The following is a 16,922-nucleotide window of genomic DNA, read 5'->3' on the forward strand; positions in this document are numbered from 1 at the left end:
GCACCACCCACGGTCTGCAAATCGCTCTTCTGCAGACACACCAGTTAGCATCTGCGCAGACCTTCAGGTCCGTTCTTGGACAGCAGTCTCTCCGCATCTCCCTTCGCCTGTGGACAGCAGCTCCAAGCCCTTAGAGGCTTCTCAGCCACCTGGGCTTGGTTTCTTCAGGAAGGTCGTGCCCACTGGCACTGTCCTCCCACCTGGCAGCTTCAAGGATGCTGTTCCTGAACTAAGGACCAGAGGTTTCCACCACCCTGCGGGTCCTTCAGGACAGAACGGAAACACAAGGACTCAGTGGAGAGTTCTCTTTATTCCTTTTGATTCTCTCCCAAGGTGAGGGCTTAGGCAGCCGCAGATTCCCGGAGGAAAGGATGGGGTCCAAGTGATCTGTTTGGAGATGCCTCCCACTGTAATTTATCCTTTTCGTTCCCCTCCCCAAAGATGTTTTTGGGGTACTCTGGTCCCCACGTGATCCTCTCCTTCCCACTTGGAGGAGAATCTCCCTCCACCCCAGGTTAGGGCCTCTCTCCAAAGGGTGGCCCTCATGCACATCATGGCCTGAATGAGGCCAGACCCTGCGCAGGAGGCCACAGCTGGAGGAAAAGGGCTCCAGGCCTAGTTTCCAACATCCTTGGAAAACCCCAGCCCTGCCCGGATGTTCACAAGGTGGTGAGAAATTCAGGTATGAAAACATACCTGAACACAAGCGTTCGTCTGGCCTGCGTACGCCCCAGAGGCCCATCCCTGCTGAGGTTCCCAGCCTCAGTTTCCCCACAGCAGCTCGGGCCCTTCCATGGTGTTTTGCAGGTCCCTGCAGCCCCACCTTCTGGGTTCCTGACATTTGGTGTTCTGCCCCCCACTTTGGTGCCGTTGGGGGAGGGCAGGCCTGGATTAAAGCTTTTAGCCTGTCTAAAGGAATTTTCTTCCCCAAAGGCAGTAGGCGGGAAGGCTGCAGTGGGGTGTCAGCCCTGCTCCTTGGGCAGAAGCTCACTCAGCAGCTGTGCGGGCAGTGAAATGACTGGCAAAGGCTGGGGGAGGCCAGGCACCTGCCCTGGCAGGGTTTGGGGCTGTGTCCTCAGCAGGGGTGTGAGGAGGGGCAGGGATGGCAGCTGGGTATGTACTAGGCCAAGTGGGAGCCACACCCCCTCAGCCCTGGCACTGCCCTGGGATCCCCCCTTCCCAGATGTTGGGGGGGCCCTAGAGTATCTGGGGTTGGGATGTGCTGAGATAATCAGGGCACCAGCGTGGGAGAGCAGTGATGTCTGGCTCCAGAGCTATGGGAAGGGGCCAGGGCTATGTAGGGTCTAGCTTCAGAGGGTATGGTCCAGGCTCCCCAAAGTGGGTCGGGGGAAAATTTCTTCCCTGATTGTTGGCTGCCACCAACCCTTTCCTGGGCTTACAGGTCTCAAACCTCATAGGGGCTTCCTTCTTGTCTCTGTCCTATCAGGAGTTGAGGCAGGGTCCCAGGGTGACAGGGACAGATATCAATGGTATGGAGAATGCTGCAAGGACCCAGTCACTTAATGGCTACAGGGCAGGGCCATGCTGAGGCCTGTAGCACGGCTCAGCTGGCAAAGGCAGGGGACAGGAGAGGCCACAACTAGCCCGCAGCCCCCTCCTCCCCTTCAGTGGGTTGGCCCTGCAGCATCCAACTTCCAACCCCCATGCCCTGGGACACACAGTCCTGGGGAGCAGCCAGGGCTCGTTCAGGCCAAGGTGTCGAGGTCCACAGGGGCCAGTGGCTCCCGCCAGTAGCAGAAGTTGCTGTATTCGGGGCTGGCCAAATCTGTGCTGGGGCCACGGGCCACAGGTGGGAAGAAGAGTTCAGCCACCTCACCGAGCCGTTCGTACCTACGGGCAGGAGGCGCTGGAGTGAGGCTCAGCCGCTGCCGGGCTTCAGCCCCACCACGGCAGGTGGAGGGGTCCTTCCCGGGAGCCCTGGGCCGGGGAGGGGTCCCTGGCGGGGGCGGGGTGGCACTGGGTCCCAGGGAGAGGCGGGGCTGGGGAGGCACGTGGCAGGGTTTGGCCTCACGTGGACTTGTGATTCTTCATGAACTCCTGGCTGAGCTCTCCTCGGGGGTTGACTGTGAAGATGCGGGATGTAGGCAGGCCGACCTGCCGGTAGGCAGTGACATCCTACAGGAGACAAGGAGGGGTCGGTGGGCTGGGAGGTGTGGAGAAGGTGGCTCAGGCCCCCCGCCCCCGTCGTGGAGGGGACACTCACATTGGGCCTGTTCCCAAAGGCGGCATAGAAGGGCTGTTTCTGGGGCAGAAAGAGCTGCTGGATGTCACTCAGGCAGGCAATCTTGAACACCTCTGGCTTCTTCTCAATCACCTCCCTGCGGCAGTCGGGGCCATGGGCAGGGAAGGGGTTAGCGACCAGAGGATGGCAGGGTGAGGTGACAGTGCTGGTGACAGGGTCTGACCCAGTGGACATCTGAGCGAGGTCTGATGCTGGCCCAGCCTGGGCTGTGCAGGGCTGGCAGTGGGCCTGTGCAACCCCCTGCTGGGCTGTGGGCTCACGTCCCATGGGGAGGTTACCTGTGCAGGGCGGTTACCTGTGCAGGGCAGAGAAGAGGCTGCTGGGAGACAGCAGGATGGGGCCCTCAGGGAGGCCACAGCCCCGCTCGCTCACCCACTGCAGGTACCCCTTGGTGAGGTCAGCCATGCCGATGGCCCGTGCCGAGCAGTACAGGAACTTGTACCCATTTCTGGGGGCGGGACAAAGGGGTAGCGCAGAGCCGTCAAGAGACCAGCCATCCCCATCTCGCCTTCTGGGCTTCGGCCAGCTCAGCCCAACCCTGGAGCCTCTGCAAGGAGGGGACTTAAGAGCTGAGCCAGGGCTGAGAGGGAGAAGAAGCGTGCACAGAGTCCTGAGGCCCAGGTGGACCAGGACAGGTGAGGACTTGGGCAAGTCTGTAGGCTTTGCCTACGGCAGGAAGGCCAGCAGCTAGACTCAGAGCCCGACCGCAGCCCCAAGAGACGAGTCTTTCACAGGAGAACTGAGGAGCAGTAGGTCTCAGCACTCCAGGGACCTGCCCTGGTCTCCTTCCCTGTGGGTCCCCAAGCCTGGCTTCCCGGGGCTGAGGCCAGGCCATTCCTGCCTCCCTGGGGTCCCACCCCAGCCCAGTCCAGGCACTCACAGGTGGATTTTGTGGTAGAGACTAGTGATGCCCTGATGTGTCCAGTCTTTCCCCAGCTGGGGCAGAATGTGGCCCAGGACATCCGACCTAGACCCAGAGTGATGGTCACGCCAAGGCAGCCTCACGTGGCCCTCCTGCTCTGTGGGTGTGGCCCCGCCCCCATCCCAGGATGGCCCATCGGGAGGGGAGGGCCTCTCTCCCTGTCCCCCCTCCCCCAGCACAGAGGGAGGCGAGTCCCCAGGCCCTCCCTCTCCCCCTCCACAGCCGACCGGGTCTCACTTGGTGATGGTACCATCAATGTCTGAGATGATCACCCTGTCGTCCCATTTCCACAGGTAGATGGTGGCCCTACAGCGGCAGGTGCCCTGGTACTGGGTGGTCACGCTGAAGACCACCTCGTTGGCACCTTCTTGCAGGTTCAGGCGCCGCTGAGGCCAGGCAAGGGGGGAACTGTGAGCTGCCGCAGCTGGACGCTGTCCGCCCACCGCCAACCCCCCCAGAACTGTGGCCTTCCATCTCCATGGGCCTCTCTTTCTCCTGTTCCTCCCAACTCAAGAACCTTCCTGAGCTCAGCAGAGACAGCCATGTAGGCAGAAGGTGGCTCAAGGAGGAGGTGAGGGGTGCTGGTGGGGCCTGCAGAGCTCCAGGCACAGGAGCTTTGAGATGACGCTCCCGGACCAAGCCTGGCCCATGACCCCGTCCAGGTTTCTCAGGTCAGCCTTGGGGCCAGCACTGCTCTGGGCAGAGGGGCCCCTGTGGGGATCTTCACAGGCAGCCTCCTGCCTGGGGCTAGGGTACCTGGGACATCCCCGCCAAAGAGAGACCTAGCCCTGTCCTTGGTCCAGAGATAAGGATCAGGGCAGTTCTTAGCCACAGCCTGTGACCTGGCTGACCCCGAGTTGGGTGTGAGCCCCAGGGAACCACACAGGGCGGCCACTCTGTACCAGGTGCGCCAGACTCTCCTGGGCACCTCTCTGACCACAGAGTTCCACTCAGGAAGAAGACATGACAGGAGCCACAGTTACTCCGAGGTGTGAGTTGGGGGCCTGGGGTTGCCAGAATCGGAGAGGCTGTCATGGGCCGTTTGGTTCCTGTAGCTCCCAAAGGCAGGCCCAGAGCCAGCCAGCCCACCGCAGGTAGGTATATTAAGATGCCATAAGAGGGGGCTTTTCTAGCGAGAACATCCAACAGAGAATGGGCTGGCACGTGAAGAAGCGGCACAGAAAGCTGTCCCCGGATGACGCAAGCAGAGGCCGGCAGGCGGCTGCCACAGGGATGGATTCGGGGCTTTGCGGAACACCAGCCGTTCCTCAGCTGGGCCCTGAGGGCCTCGGGAACACCGTCCTCTCAGGCCCGCCACTCCCACACCTGCACACACTTACAATCTGATTGGAGGAGAGGCGGAGGGACTTCTTGTAGGTAGGAGTGTGGGCCGGAGGCGAGAGGGGTGGGGAGGGGGCCTCCAGAAGGATGGGGCTGTCGGGGGCATCGTCCTCACTGCTCGGGGCTTCCGTCTTCTCCCTGCGGGCCGCCCGGCGCTTGAGCCACTTCCCCCAGCCAAGGCCTTCACTCCTGTAGATGCCCACCCCTCACCCAGGCCGCAAGGAGCCTGCTGCTGGTCTCTGCCCCTCTAAGGACCCCTCCCTTTAGGTGCCACCCATTTTGGGGGTGGCAGCAGACATCAGGAAACAGGCTAGTAGTCTACACCCAGAACGGTGACTGCAGAGCTGGAGCAGAGACCCGGGTCGCCCAGGCCCCAGGCCGCTCTCCACAGCTAGGATGCTGGTACCTGCTTTGGGGATGTGCACCAGAAAAATCTAGAATTGCATCGTGGCCAATCCCACCTGCTGTGGGAGGCAGTCAGCCCGTCCTTGATCACCCCCCACCCAGCCTTGGACATCCTGGGTCACTTCAGACATGAAAAAAGGAAGCAAGGTCAGCTGGGGCCAGCTGGCCCCTGGTGGAGAGAGGAAGCCCTTCTCCGCCTTCGTATGGTAGCCCTTTGTCTGGGCCGGGAGTCTGGGTACCCATTCCAGCCCTGCCACTTCCCGGCTGCGAGAACTTTGGTGTATCTAGGCTTTCCCATCTGTGACATGGGGACATGTCCCAGGAGAAAGAAGAGGTGTAGAAGTGATTGCAGAGGGACAAACACATGCCACGGCAGGGGAGGGGTTCTGGCTCCACTGCCGCTCCCACAGTGATCTTTCCCAGGCTGAGCTCCAGCTGCAGAGCCCCAGGCAGGAGATCCAGCTCACCCCAGCTGCTGCTGCCGCGCTGCGGTTTTCTCCCTCCGGACTCTGCACTGTGGGGAGAATATCCATCTAGTGAACCCCGCCTCCTGCCTGTGCCGGCCCCGCCCTGTGGACATGACCACCCACCTCCTTGGCCGGAAAGTCCCTGCATCGCCAGGAAAACCACCACCGCCCTCCCTTCCGGGGCATCTTTTCCTTCTCCAGCTTGTCCACGGTGCTCTGCAGGCAGATGAAGGCCATGGCATTTTTTCCTGTACCACAAAATCCCACCTTACGTTGCCCTTGGGGCCCCCATGGGCCCAGAGTCTGGGGCTGACCCTACAGCAAGGTGCTACCAACATCTGGAGGCTAAAGAAGCATCCTCACCCCCATCTTGGGATTCTGAGCACTGGTTCAAGGAGATGAGCATGGGAGAACAAGGGCCACCTCTGCCCGCCTCCACTCCACCCCAGCCCTGACCCCCCCACCCCCAGCTCTAGACCAGCCTTGGCCTGGCCTCCAGACCTTGTGGCTCAGTCTCCCTATTCCAGTAGCTAAAGGCAGCGCTTTGGGAGACTCTCAAGATCTGGGTCTCCCTGCATGATGCCACCAACTGGTGGCAGGGACAGTCTAGTCAGTACCACCCTCAACCTCCAAGACCAACATGGGCAATTCCTAAGGTCAGTGATCTATCCCGCGAACAGCCTCCCTCTCTGCTTGTTACCGTCATTGTCTGGTGGGGACAACATGACCCTGCGAAAAATTCTGATTAGATTTGTGCTAGATAAATCCAGGGAGGGCCCAGGCCCACCTAGGAGACATATCAGCTTCCTGCAAACACAGAATGGAGAACCCAAGTCGAGGAAAACAGCCAGGGTGTCCACTGGGGCTGGGAACAGGCTGGGAGAGTTTTCCCCTAGGTGGTGGGTCTCTCTGGGTAAGGTGAGGAAAGCCAAGCATGGGGGGACCCTCTCTCTTCCCACAAGCTCTGGGTCCTTGCTCCAACCCAGAACCAGCCAGAGGATAGAGCTGAGCTTCACCAAAGGGAGGCACCAGCTGTCAACATCAGGTGAGCGATGTTCTTTGGGCAAGCCAAGCCAGTAATGATGGGCCAGACCAGGGTGGGGCACTGGGTGGCTCCCAGAGGGGCAGAAGGGGCAGGTGCAGGCCAGCCCTGCACAGGATAGAGGTTCTGGGAGGGACTATAGAGGCTGGTCCTTCCCACCTCTGAGCACCTGCACATGCTGTTCCCCACCCCTTGCCTACTCATCCTTCAGACCTCTACCCGGTGGGCGCTTGCTCAGCAAACCCCCAGACCTCTCCTTCCCAGTTGAATTTTATATTCATTTGGCTGAGTCTTTGATTAACTGTCTTCCTGTGAGGGCACGACTGTCCCCAGTCTGGGCCCGGCACACAGTAGGTACTCAACGACTGTGTGCTGATAAAGCAATCCCCTGCAGCCCAGCCTGGAGAGGGTCTCAGAGGACCTCCATCTCCCGAGACTGTCTCGCAGATCCCAAAACCTCCTGTTGAAGGCATGTCCCTGTCGCCTCTGGTTTGTCCTGAATTCCTTTGAAGTCAAGTCTAAATCCAATCCAAATGGATTCAGCCATGTCAGGAAACCAGGGAAGCGGGGGGTGCTTCGTCCACACGGCCTGGGGCAAGGCTTCAGAGGACCTGGGTCTCTTCTCTCAGAGTGGGTCCTGCAGCCCCAAGCCCATCTCTGCCCACCCTCCACTTCCTTGCCAAGGGCCCCCGACCCCAAGGCTATGGCCACGTCCCCCAGGAGGCCCAGGGGTGCTATAACCATTACCTTGGGCAAGTTTTTCTGGAAAGCTTGCAGGGAGAGGATCATGGAGGCAGCTACAGCCCAGTTATAATGCCTGGAGAGACAGATAGGGTGTTAGGGCCGTGGAGGGCGGGGCGATCCAGCGGCCCAGTCCCGATACCCACTTCTCGTTGATCTTCACCACCAGGTTCGGGTCGTCCAGGAGGCCGGGGTTTTGGGCGAGGTCCTGGTAGGAGACGATGTGCTGGTTGAACTTCTCTGGGCACAGAGACAGAGAGCGAGGGGTGAGGCCAGCACATCCCACGTGACCCGTTGCCCCCGCCCCTCCCGGCTGCCCCGCCTCTGCTGCTCAGGCCTCCTGCAACTTGGGTCTTCGACCTAGCAGGGCTCCTTGCTACCTGGGGTTCTGGCACCTGATGGTCCCACCCCAGGCACTTGCCATCCTGGATTCACAGGATAAGTCACAGCCTAGCATGACTTAGCATTTGCTTCACGGGGTCTTGGAGATGCCCAGGGCTTGCTGGCCCAGGGTGGGCTCCACAAACCCCAGAGTCGTGCACACCTCTGCTACCCCCCCACCCCGGGGTCTTCCCTCTCTTCTCCCGTCCCCTGGGCTCAGTGACAGTCCTTGGAGGGGTGGGGGGCCACAGTTGAGCATACCCACAGAGATGTCTCCGCTGTCAGCCAGCCCCCCCGAGAGGGACAGCACTACTGTGTCCGCTGTGTCCCGAGTGGGCTCTGGGTTGTAGTCCCCCAGAGACTTCTGGCTTCCGGCTTCACTCCACTTCCTGGCCCCCAGCCCACAGTCGCTGGGGACAAAGGGGCCAATAGTGACATGAATACAAGGAGGCTGGGAGGAGGGGCTGGAGCCCTCCCAGGCCCCTGATAGCCGACTCCTGGCCCCACAGGCCCCAATCCCAGGACACCCTGGCGTCCAGAACCCAGGCACCTCTGGGGGAAGTAAAGGGCTGCATTCTCAGAATCCAGGGAGGGCAAGTCATCCAGGTAGATTTCACTGGGGCCCAGGTGCTGGCTTCTCTTCAGGGAGCCTGAGAGCAGAGGAGGGGACATATGTAGACCTAACCCGTGAGGACTAGTGTTGTGATCAGTGTGCGTCCCCCTACCTTTGAATGCCTTAAGGTGGCACTGTCCAGTAGAACTTTCTGCAATGCTAGAAAAGTCCTATGTCTGCACTGTCCAGTAGGGTAGCTGCTGGCCACAGAAGGCTACTGGGCATACTTAAAATGTGGTGTGATGGAAAAATAGAATTTTAAGTGTTATTTAATTCTTTTTTTTCTTTTCGCCATGCCGTGTGGCATATGGGATCTTAGTTCCCCAGCAAGGGATCACACCGCACCCCTTGCAGTGGAGGTACGGAGTCTTAACCACTGGACCGCCAGGGAAGTCCTGCAAGTGTTATTTAATTTTAATTAATTTAAATTTAATTTAAAATAGCCACATATAGCCAGTAACTACCCATCTGGATAGCCCAGGTGCCAGCTTCCCCTCCCAACCCTCTCCCTGGCCTCGCTCAGGACACACCAGCTGCCTCAGTTCCTAGACATGAAACCTCTCTCCCTCCTCATGGCCTTGATGTTCTCTCTGCCTAGAATTCTCTTCCCCTGGTCCTCACTCGGCTGGATCTTTATGGCCCACGTCTCAGCTCAGGCATCACCCGCGCAGAGAGGCCATCCCTGGCCACATGATTTAAATAGCCCCCGTCCCAACCAATGATTCTGTCCTGCGTCCCGCCCCCCCAACATCATGCTCCTCCTGTTATGCGTCTGTCATCTGTCTACCCCTCTGGACTGTGAGTCCCATGAGGGCCGGGGCCAGAAACAGTGCTCGGAACACAGGAGGTGCTCAAACATGCTTGAAATTCCAGAGTCCACCCAGGGGATAACGTGAGGCCAGGGCAGCAGTGGGAGGGGTCCAGCTATCACTCACCTTTCCTCCTGGAGATCCCCTCCGGCTGCCCTGTGCAAGCGGGGGCCTCCAAAGCAGCCCAGCTCCACGACTCAGAGGGAGGAGGGAGGCCCACATCCCCGGAACTCTGAGTCTTGGTTTCCTCTCTCTCAGGGGGCTGGAGAGGGGGACCCACCAGAGCAGGCACCTCCGTGTCAGGGTGAAGAAGGTGGGTGCCAGGCCCTGTTTGCAGGATTGGAATTCCCGAAGGGTCCACGCCAACCACAGAGGCAGAGGGGGTGCTGGGCGCCCCCTGAGGTGGAGAGGCTGTCTTGGAGCTGCCATCAGGGACCACTGAGGACGCGGGCCACTCAGCGTTGCCCACCTTCGATCAAACAAATGCGGGAAGACGGGGCGGTGCAGGGCCTGCCTCCCACACCCCAAAAGGCCTCAGGGAGGTGGCCCAAGTCTCAAGTCACTCCAGTCCTGACCCGCAGGGGCCACGGAGCCGCTGAAAGGTAAGGATGGAGGGTTGACACAGGGGAACTAACCTTAGGCAGCCTCCCCCAGGCCCACTGCATGTGGGACTCAGCTCTCAGGGGGATGGGTTCGGGGGTCCGCAGCTCCAGCTCCGAGTCACTCTTGGGGGATGTTAGCCCACCCGTTGAGAGGCTGCAGGAAGCAAGAACTCAGAGGCCCCCAGGCCAGCCTGCCACCCCCTGCCGCCCTCCTTGGCCTGGGAAAATTTTTTCTGCAACACGTATTTATGCCTGTGTTGGATCCAGAATGTATAAGGAACTCCTATAAATCAACAATAAGAAGGCAATCCAGTAGAAAAACCAAAGCAAAACGAAACAATGGCAAGGCTGTGACTTCTCAACGGGTGTAGGGTTTCCACTAAGGGTGACGAAAAAGTTGTGGAATTGGATAAGGGGTGATGGTTGTATGACATTGTGAACATACTAAATGCCACTGAATTATGCCCTTTCAAAGGGTAAATTTTATGTTATGTGTGTTCTACCACAACAAAAAAAAATGGGCAAAAGACTTGAATGTCAACACTTTACTGAAAAGACACACAAATGGCTGGTAAACACAATAAATATGTTCTATGTCGTTATTCATCAGAAAAATGTAAATGGAGAGCCCTCTGAGACCTTGGCTTTGAGTCTCTGCCTGTAGCCCACCTGGACTCTCACCTGGCCTGGGGGGGCCGCTCCCCATCGGAGTAGGGGTAGATGTCTTTCGGCTGCGGTGAGGCCTCTCCTTCTGGCTGGACACTGCTGCGGGACCACAGGGAAATAAATGGTCAGTGATAGGACAGGCAACCTGGGAAGGGCATGGAAGCCTGGACATCAGGGGCTTGATGAAGCAAAGCAACTAAAGGCCAGAGAGGTCAAGGACCTAGCCCAGGGTCACACAGCATCAGCAGAGGACACTGTGCTTGAACCCCAAGTGGCATTCCTACACCCTCAACCCCCTACATACCCCGGGGGCTCCGGCCTCGGCTTTTCCAGCAGGGATAGCTCACTCCCAGTGCCTGCCTCCAGCTCCTCCGAACTAGAATCGGCTGCCACCGCGTCCTCCTTCCGCCTGGGTTTCCTCCTGCGACGCTTCTTCTTCCACCCCGTGGAGGCTGTGCCCGCGATGCTGGCCTCAGGCTCTCTGGCTGTGCCCAGGTGGGAGTCCGAAGGGAACCCAGACAGGCCCCCCCAAGGGATGGGTGATGTGCACAGGTGGGGAGGCATGTCTTCCTGTGGAGCAGATCGGGGGCAGGGCTGAGGGGTCTGCAGCTTGGGGGCAGGGGGCAGGAAAACAGGCCTGGAGGCTGGACAGAGCCAGTGGTAGCATGGCCTTGTAACTGTTGCTGGCCTCAACGTTCCCTAACAGAGATAAAGCAGCCCCAATCCCAGGGGTGCCTACACCTCTGGCAGCCCACGGCAACCACACAGTCCAGACAGAAACCTGGGCATCAGCCTCTCATCTCCCCTGCCCACATCTACCACAGCAGACACCTACTTCCCCTTTTAAGACTCAGCCAGGTGTCACCTCCTCCAGGAAGCTTGCCCTGACTTTTTTCAGCCTCAGTTCCAGCCCCCTTCGCTGCAATAACCAAATAGTTCTTTCATCTGTTGTTTACATGTCTGTCTCCCAGGTTAGTCTGGGAACCTTCTTTTTTGGCAGGGGTCACCCCTCATCCAGGTCTACTGCTGTTTCTGGCCTACAGTAGAGTAGGGGCTCAATTATTAAGTTTGTCAAAACTTTAAACACCTCTACTGGCTTCTGCTGGGCCCTGCTTCCCTCCTGCAAACACCCCTCTGGTCCTCCCCTGCTCCCACACTTCCATGTTCCAGCTGCCCCGAGCCGGCACCAGATCTACAACAAGCCATCTTATGCTTTCCAGTCCCGGCCATTGCTCGGCACCCTCCTCCTCTCCAAGCTGCCCAGGGAGGGCCTCCTTTTCCCCTTTCAGGGGCCCAGCTCAAGTGTCCTCTTCTGAGAAAACTTCCCCCCAAAAGCGCCAGCCCTTCCTGCCCCCATCCCTCCCCAGGGTCCACCAGCACGTCCTGACACCCCTGCCTCAGACCCTCGCCGATGGGGTCCTCCCCACAGTGGGGACGGTGACAAATCCCCAGGCCCCGCCTGGAGGGAACACTAGTGAAGAGACAGGGCCAGGCAGGCCCAGAGGCACTTACCACATCGCTCTCCAGCTCCTGGATGAAGAAGGCCTCCCCGCTGTCCCCCAGCTTCATGTGCAAGTCCACTGGCTCCCCATTGATCTCGATGTCTACCTGTAATGGGGCGTGGTGGGATGGGGCTCCCCACCGTCGGATCTTACTCCCATGCTTCAGTCCTCTGGACTCCCAGCTGGTCCTGGAGACACAGGCTCCCTGCTGCCCCAGAGCACTGCACTTTCTGGAACTCTCTCCCCCCAGACCTCGGGGAGCCCCCTGCTCCCCACTCTGAGGGTCTCTGCTCACCATCTCAGTATTCTTGTTTATGCCTTGGTTTCTGTGTTCCTCTCTCTCCCACAGCCCATAAGAACAAGAACACGATCCAATCTTGTCCCTGTGTGTCCCCAACCCGCAGAAGAGTGCCCGAACATTTGTGGGTAACATGAACAACAGTAAGAATGACACTTTCCTGGGCACTTCGTCCAGTGTGTTACATAGACCATCTTATTTAATCTTCACAGCAACCCCTGGCAGTACCTCCCATCATTATCCCCACTTTATAGATGAGGCAACTGAGGCTCAGAGGGGTTAAGTAATTCTCTGGGAATTACTATGAACCCAGAAGGTCTGAATCCACAACGCAAGCTCTTAACCACTTAGCTATACTGTCTCCCTCAAGGTTACACTCTCCCATTAGGATTCTGGAAGATTCACAGTCACCCCAGTGTGAAGAGGGTTTGGGCGCACCAAACCAGAACCAGAACTCAGTGCTAACAAAAATCTGTCACGTTCACCTGAGCCCCATGAAGACGGTGCCGGTTTCCTAAGAGTGAGGAGGTAATTTTTGAGTATCAGCCCCATGCCTCGCCCTGGGACAGTGTTACCACCTCTTATTTAATCACCAGGTAATGAGAGTGTATCAATTTGTTCAGGTGAGGTGACTTACCAGGAATACACAGGTAAGGTCTCAGGAAGCTGGAGCCAGGTCTGATGGCCCCAGTACAGAAGGCTGCCCTGCTGTGCTGCTTCCAGGGGAAAATAAGGGCCCTCCTGGACCAAAACCCCCAAACCAACCCAAAACCTTCCAAGAAAATACAAAAGAAGGGAAGCCTGTCCAGAGGACACATCCCTGCCCCAGGGAGGTTTGGTTCGTGTCTTGGGACTGTAGTGACTATCCCGGCTTCCTGAGTGCGCCCTGCAGAGGTCCCTCTACTGCCATCACTCACCACCTTCTCCCGCGAGCACAGGACGCCCAGCTTGCCGAAGCGCACGTGGAAGGGCGAGCACCGGAAGGAGCCGTCCGCCTGCCTCACCACCAGCACATCGATGCCCCCGCTCAGCGTGGCCGGGTTCAGGCCCCGGTACAGCCCCTTCCCAAACACAGTCTCTGCCAGCTGCCCCACGTAGTTCATGGCTGTGCTGGTAAAGGGAGGTGGTGCTGGGACCAAGGCCTGACCCACCGGCCTCCGTACGGGGCTCTGCAGCCTGACCCCTGGGACCCCAAGCTTACAGCGTGTGGCCCTCGGGGCACCTCTGCAGATGGGCAGCAGTGATGGGGTGGGAGGTGCGCCTGAAGACGTGGGCTCTAATCCCCACTGGCCGTGGGGCTCTTGGACGGCCACCTCCCTTCTCCAAGGGCTGCTGCCCACATCTGTCAAATCAGGGCACCGGGTAAGGCCATCCGGGGCGCTGTGAGCCTCTAAATGCCATGAGTAATGATAATGACCGCAGCTCATTTCATCTTTACAACAACCTGCCAGGCTGGCCGAGCAGGTTTCATCATACCTGTTTACAGACAAGCCAGCCCAGGCTCAGAGAGGTGGAGTGACTTGCCCACGGCCACTAGTCAGGAGCCAGGGTTCACATACAGGCCTGTGTGATTGCAGAGCCCTCGGTGTGAACCACTGGGATGGCCCCAACTGTGGGGACAGGCACCCCTCCCTGAGGGGCAATAAGGGGCAGCCTCATGATAGATCAGGCCCAGGGCCCTGCTGGGTAACAGGTGACAGTCCTGAAGGCTGATCTCTTTCCAGGAAGTGGGGAGGAGGGAGCCTCAGTTTTTCCATCTGAGAAATGGGTTCAGCTGTCTTGCTGCCTCCTGGTCCTAGAAGTTGGAAGGGACCTTGCTGGGCTATTGTGGCTAATTTGTGGGGGGCCGGGGTGGGGGTACCTCAGGTACCTAAGGCTCTGCCCAGTTCTCAGATGCTTGCAGTAGGGCACCCCCTATAGCTGGGGCACCCCCTATAGCTGGGCCCAAACTACAAAATTTAAGGCTCAAACTCCAAAATTCTTCCCAGTCTCCCTGGGATACGTGGGAAGCCCGTCCATGGCCACAACCTGACCCCAGTGTCTCTAGGACATAGTTCTCAGCCCCCGACCCCTACTCCTCAGACCCACATTCAGGCCTTCGGCTGGCCCCTGGCCCACCAAAGCTGCTCCTTCTTCCCCCAGCCAGGCCGGTCCCTCCAGCGCTCCCACAACAGGCAGAGCCACCTCTACCCTGGCATGGTGCCCGCCCTGCCAGCTTCAGCTCGTCGCCCCTTCCCTGCTGGCCTCGCCAGTGGCCTAGGCCCTTCTGGCTGCCAGGACCCCAAACCATCCCAGCTCCACAGGGCATTTCCCTCTGACCTTGCAACAGAACCCCTGGAGCTCCGCCTGCCATGCAAGATCACCCTTCAAAAAAGTCAAGTGGGGGCTTCCCTGGTGGCGCAGTGGTTGAGAGTCCGCCTGCCGATGCAGGGGACATGGGTTCGTGCCCCGGTCCGGGAGGATCCCACATGCCGCGGAGCGGCTGGGCCCGTGAGCCATGGCCGCTGAGCCTGCGCGTCCGAAAGTCAAGTGACTTATCCAAACCTTATGAAGCTAATAAGCCGTAGATGGAGGGAGGGAGTGATGACTCATATCCTGGTTTCCTGATTCCATACCATGGTTCCTTCCCCTCCATGGTCCCCAAACCACACCACCATTGTCTGCAGAGAGGGCCGCCCAGCCCCCAGCCCACTTCTGCACAGCCCTGTAATGCCTCGCCACTCAAAATGTGGTCCAGGGCCCAGCATCACCTGGGAGCTGGTTAGAAACGGAGAGCTTCACAAACATAAGGTCCTGTGAGATTTGCTAAAGTGAAAATTTGGGATAAAAAATGAAACGCTTTGGACCCCGAAAACGTCACTCAAATTGAATACATCTTTTATCTGCAAGGCACCTGCTATGTGATAGGTGAAAACTCCCACTTTGGTTTCTCTGTCCCTAACACCAAAGTCTGAATATGGGTCTGGGGAGACAGACCGACTGACAAGAAGAGACATGTGGTAGGCAGGGCTCTAGACCACTGTGCCCAGGAAAAGCAGAGAAGACTCCAGAAGCTTCCAGGAATATAAAGAAGCACGCATGGGAGGGGCACACCGGGAGTGGGGGCAAAGTTCTGCCCAGCTGGCAGCCCAAGTCTGAGCTATCTGCTCTGCGGAGAGCCAAAGAGCAGGCAGTGGGTGGGTGGATGGGGAGGGGGCAGAGGAGACAGGCTCGGCTCCACCTACTACTGAGCTTCTCAACTTCGCCACCCCTGCTGCTTGGGGCTGGATCATTCTTTTTTGTGTGTGTGGTATGCGGGCCTCTCACTGCTGTGGCCTCTCCCGTTGCGGAGCACAGGCTCCGGACACGCAGGCTCAGCGGCCATGGCTCACGGGCCCAGCCGCTCCGCGGCATGTGACATCCTCCCGGACTGGGGCACGAACCTGTGTCCCCTGCATCGGCAGGCGGACTCTCGACCACTGCGCCACCAGGGAAGCCCTGGATCATTCTTTGTTGCAGGGTTGGCGGGAGTGTTGTTAAGATGTTTAGCAGCATTCCTAGTCTACCCACTAGATGCCAGGTAGCACCCTACCTCCAGCTGTGACAACCAGATTGTCTCTAAACTTTGTCAAATGTTCCCTGCTGGACAAAACTGCCCGCAGTTGAGAGCCACTGAAATAGCAGAAAGAGCTGAGTGGCAAAGGGGGCACCTGGGGGCACCTGGGTCCTACTCTGATCCACCCATGGAGTACTCTAGGGCAAGTAACTTGCTGGCCTCAGTTTGCCCTTCTATGAAACGAGACCTGGATTTCTTAGACCTTCTCAGCTCTAATGTCATGGGAGCCTAGAAGTCATTCCTCTCCTTGTTCCTCCTGCCCCACGAGTGGATGCCCCCATCTCTGCCTGCTTAGCATTGTGGAGAGGGAGGGGGACTCCTGTGAGCCAAGCCCCGGGCTCCTCTCCGCTACCTGCCCCCATCCCTGAAGGCATCTCCTGCCCCCAGGACCAGCTCTGCCTCCTTGGTCTGCTCCCGATGGAGGAGAGCTCCTCTTGGCTCCCCTATACCACCCTTCACCCCCAAACTAACATGGCTAAAATCAAACACTTCACCTTCCCCTGGGGAACCTGGTCAGCTGAATTCCTCTCAGGACTCATGGGTACCCCTCCCTCCCAAGCCCTCTGAGTCTTATTCCCCAATTTCCTGCTCATCTGGCCCCTCCTTTCTCCTCCAGGTGCCTAGGTCAAGGCTTTATGACCAATGCCCAGATCCTGGGTGATAGCAGGCACTGTGGTTAAGGCATGAGACTGTCTGGATTCTAATCCCCTCCCTGACACTTACTAGTTGTGACCCTGTGCAAATCACTTCACCTCTCTGAGCCTCATTTTCGGCCTCTGGAATGGGGTAACATGGGGGTGCATGAGGGATTCATGGCGTAACCCGTGTAAAGCAGCAGCATGCAGTAGACGCCCACCCGCGCCACCTAGCAGCAGCACTGTGTCTGGAATCGTGACAGCCCCACTCACCCGGGCTGGTCCTGAGGGCACGACAGGTCAGACTCCAATGCACTGCCCCTGCCCTGAGTTGAGAGTTTAGACTTCTTAACTTGGCATTCAAGGCCCTGCATGATGGTGGCCCCGCTCTTTGCTCCAGGAGGGTCTCAAGAGGTGCCCTGGCCTCAGAGCCTACTCTGGGAACATCCACATGCCTCCCAGGCCTGCACGCAATCCCACCACAGGAAAGCCAGAACAAGCTGCCCTGGTTGTCAGCCCTCAGCCTTTCTGGGCTCCCAGATTCAGGGAGGGGTGGGGATGTGGCTCTCCGTGTAGGACCAGACGCGGCAGGAGAATCAGCACTGCTATTGCCCTGGAAGGGAGGCAGCTCCACCCAGGA

At 58.7% G+C, this 16,922-nt stretch overlaps 1 protein-coding gene across 2 annotated transcripts; it reads right to left on the reverse strand.

Annotated features, from left to right (window-relative positions):
- Positions 1 to 525: 525 nt before the first annotated feature.
- Positions 526 to 16,624, reverse strand: LPIN3 (lipin 3). 2 transcript variants are annotated; one of them, XM_060030776.1, is made up of 20 exons: positions 16,556 to 16,624; positions 12,970 to 13,162; positions 11,765 to 11,860; positions 10,557 to 10,822; positions 10,268 to 10,351; positions 9,620 to 9,740; positions 9,111 to 9,453; positions 8,113 to 8,212; positions 7,824 to 7,972; positions 7,328 to 7,421; positions 7,188 to 7,257; positions 5,522 to 5,614; positions 5,399 to 5,445; positions 4,526 to 4,664; positions 3,423 to 3,571; positions 3,144 to 3,230; positions 2,559 to 2,711; positions 2,225 to 2,339; positions 2,033 to 2,136; positions 526 to 1,851 (listed from the first exon to the last, which is right to left on the reverse strand). In XM_060030776.1, the coding sequence occupies exons 2-20, from the start codon at positions 13,153 to 13,155 to the stop codon at positions 1,707 to 1,709; spliced, it is 2,541 nt and encodes an 846-aa protein (XP_059886759.1). In that variant the 5' UTR covers positions 13,156 to 13,162; positions 16,556 to 16,624; the 3' UTR covers positions 526 to 1,706. The 2 variants fall into 2 exon arrangements, with proteins under 2 accessions (XP_059886759.1, XP_059886760.1); XM_060030777.1 differs by lacking the exon at positions 16,556 to 16,624 and having other exon boundaries at positions 9,111 to 9,246; positions 12,970 to 13,282.
- Between the last annotated feature and the right edge of the window lie 298 nt (positions 16,625 to 16,922).

The sequence above is a fragment of the Delphinus delphis genome, chromosome 15, assembly GCF_949987515.2.
Source record: "Delphinus delphis chromosome 15, mDelDel1.2, whole genome shotgun sequence".
Taxonomy (NCBI): Eukaryota; Metazoa; Chordata; class Mammalia; order Artiodactyla; family Delphinidae; genus Delphinus; species Delphinus delphis.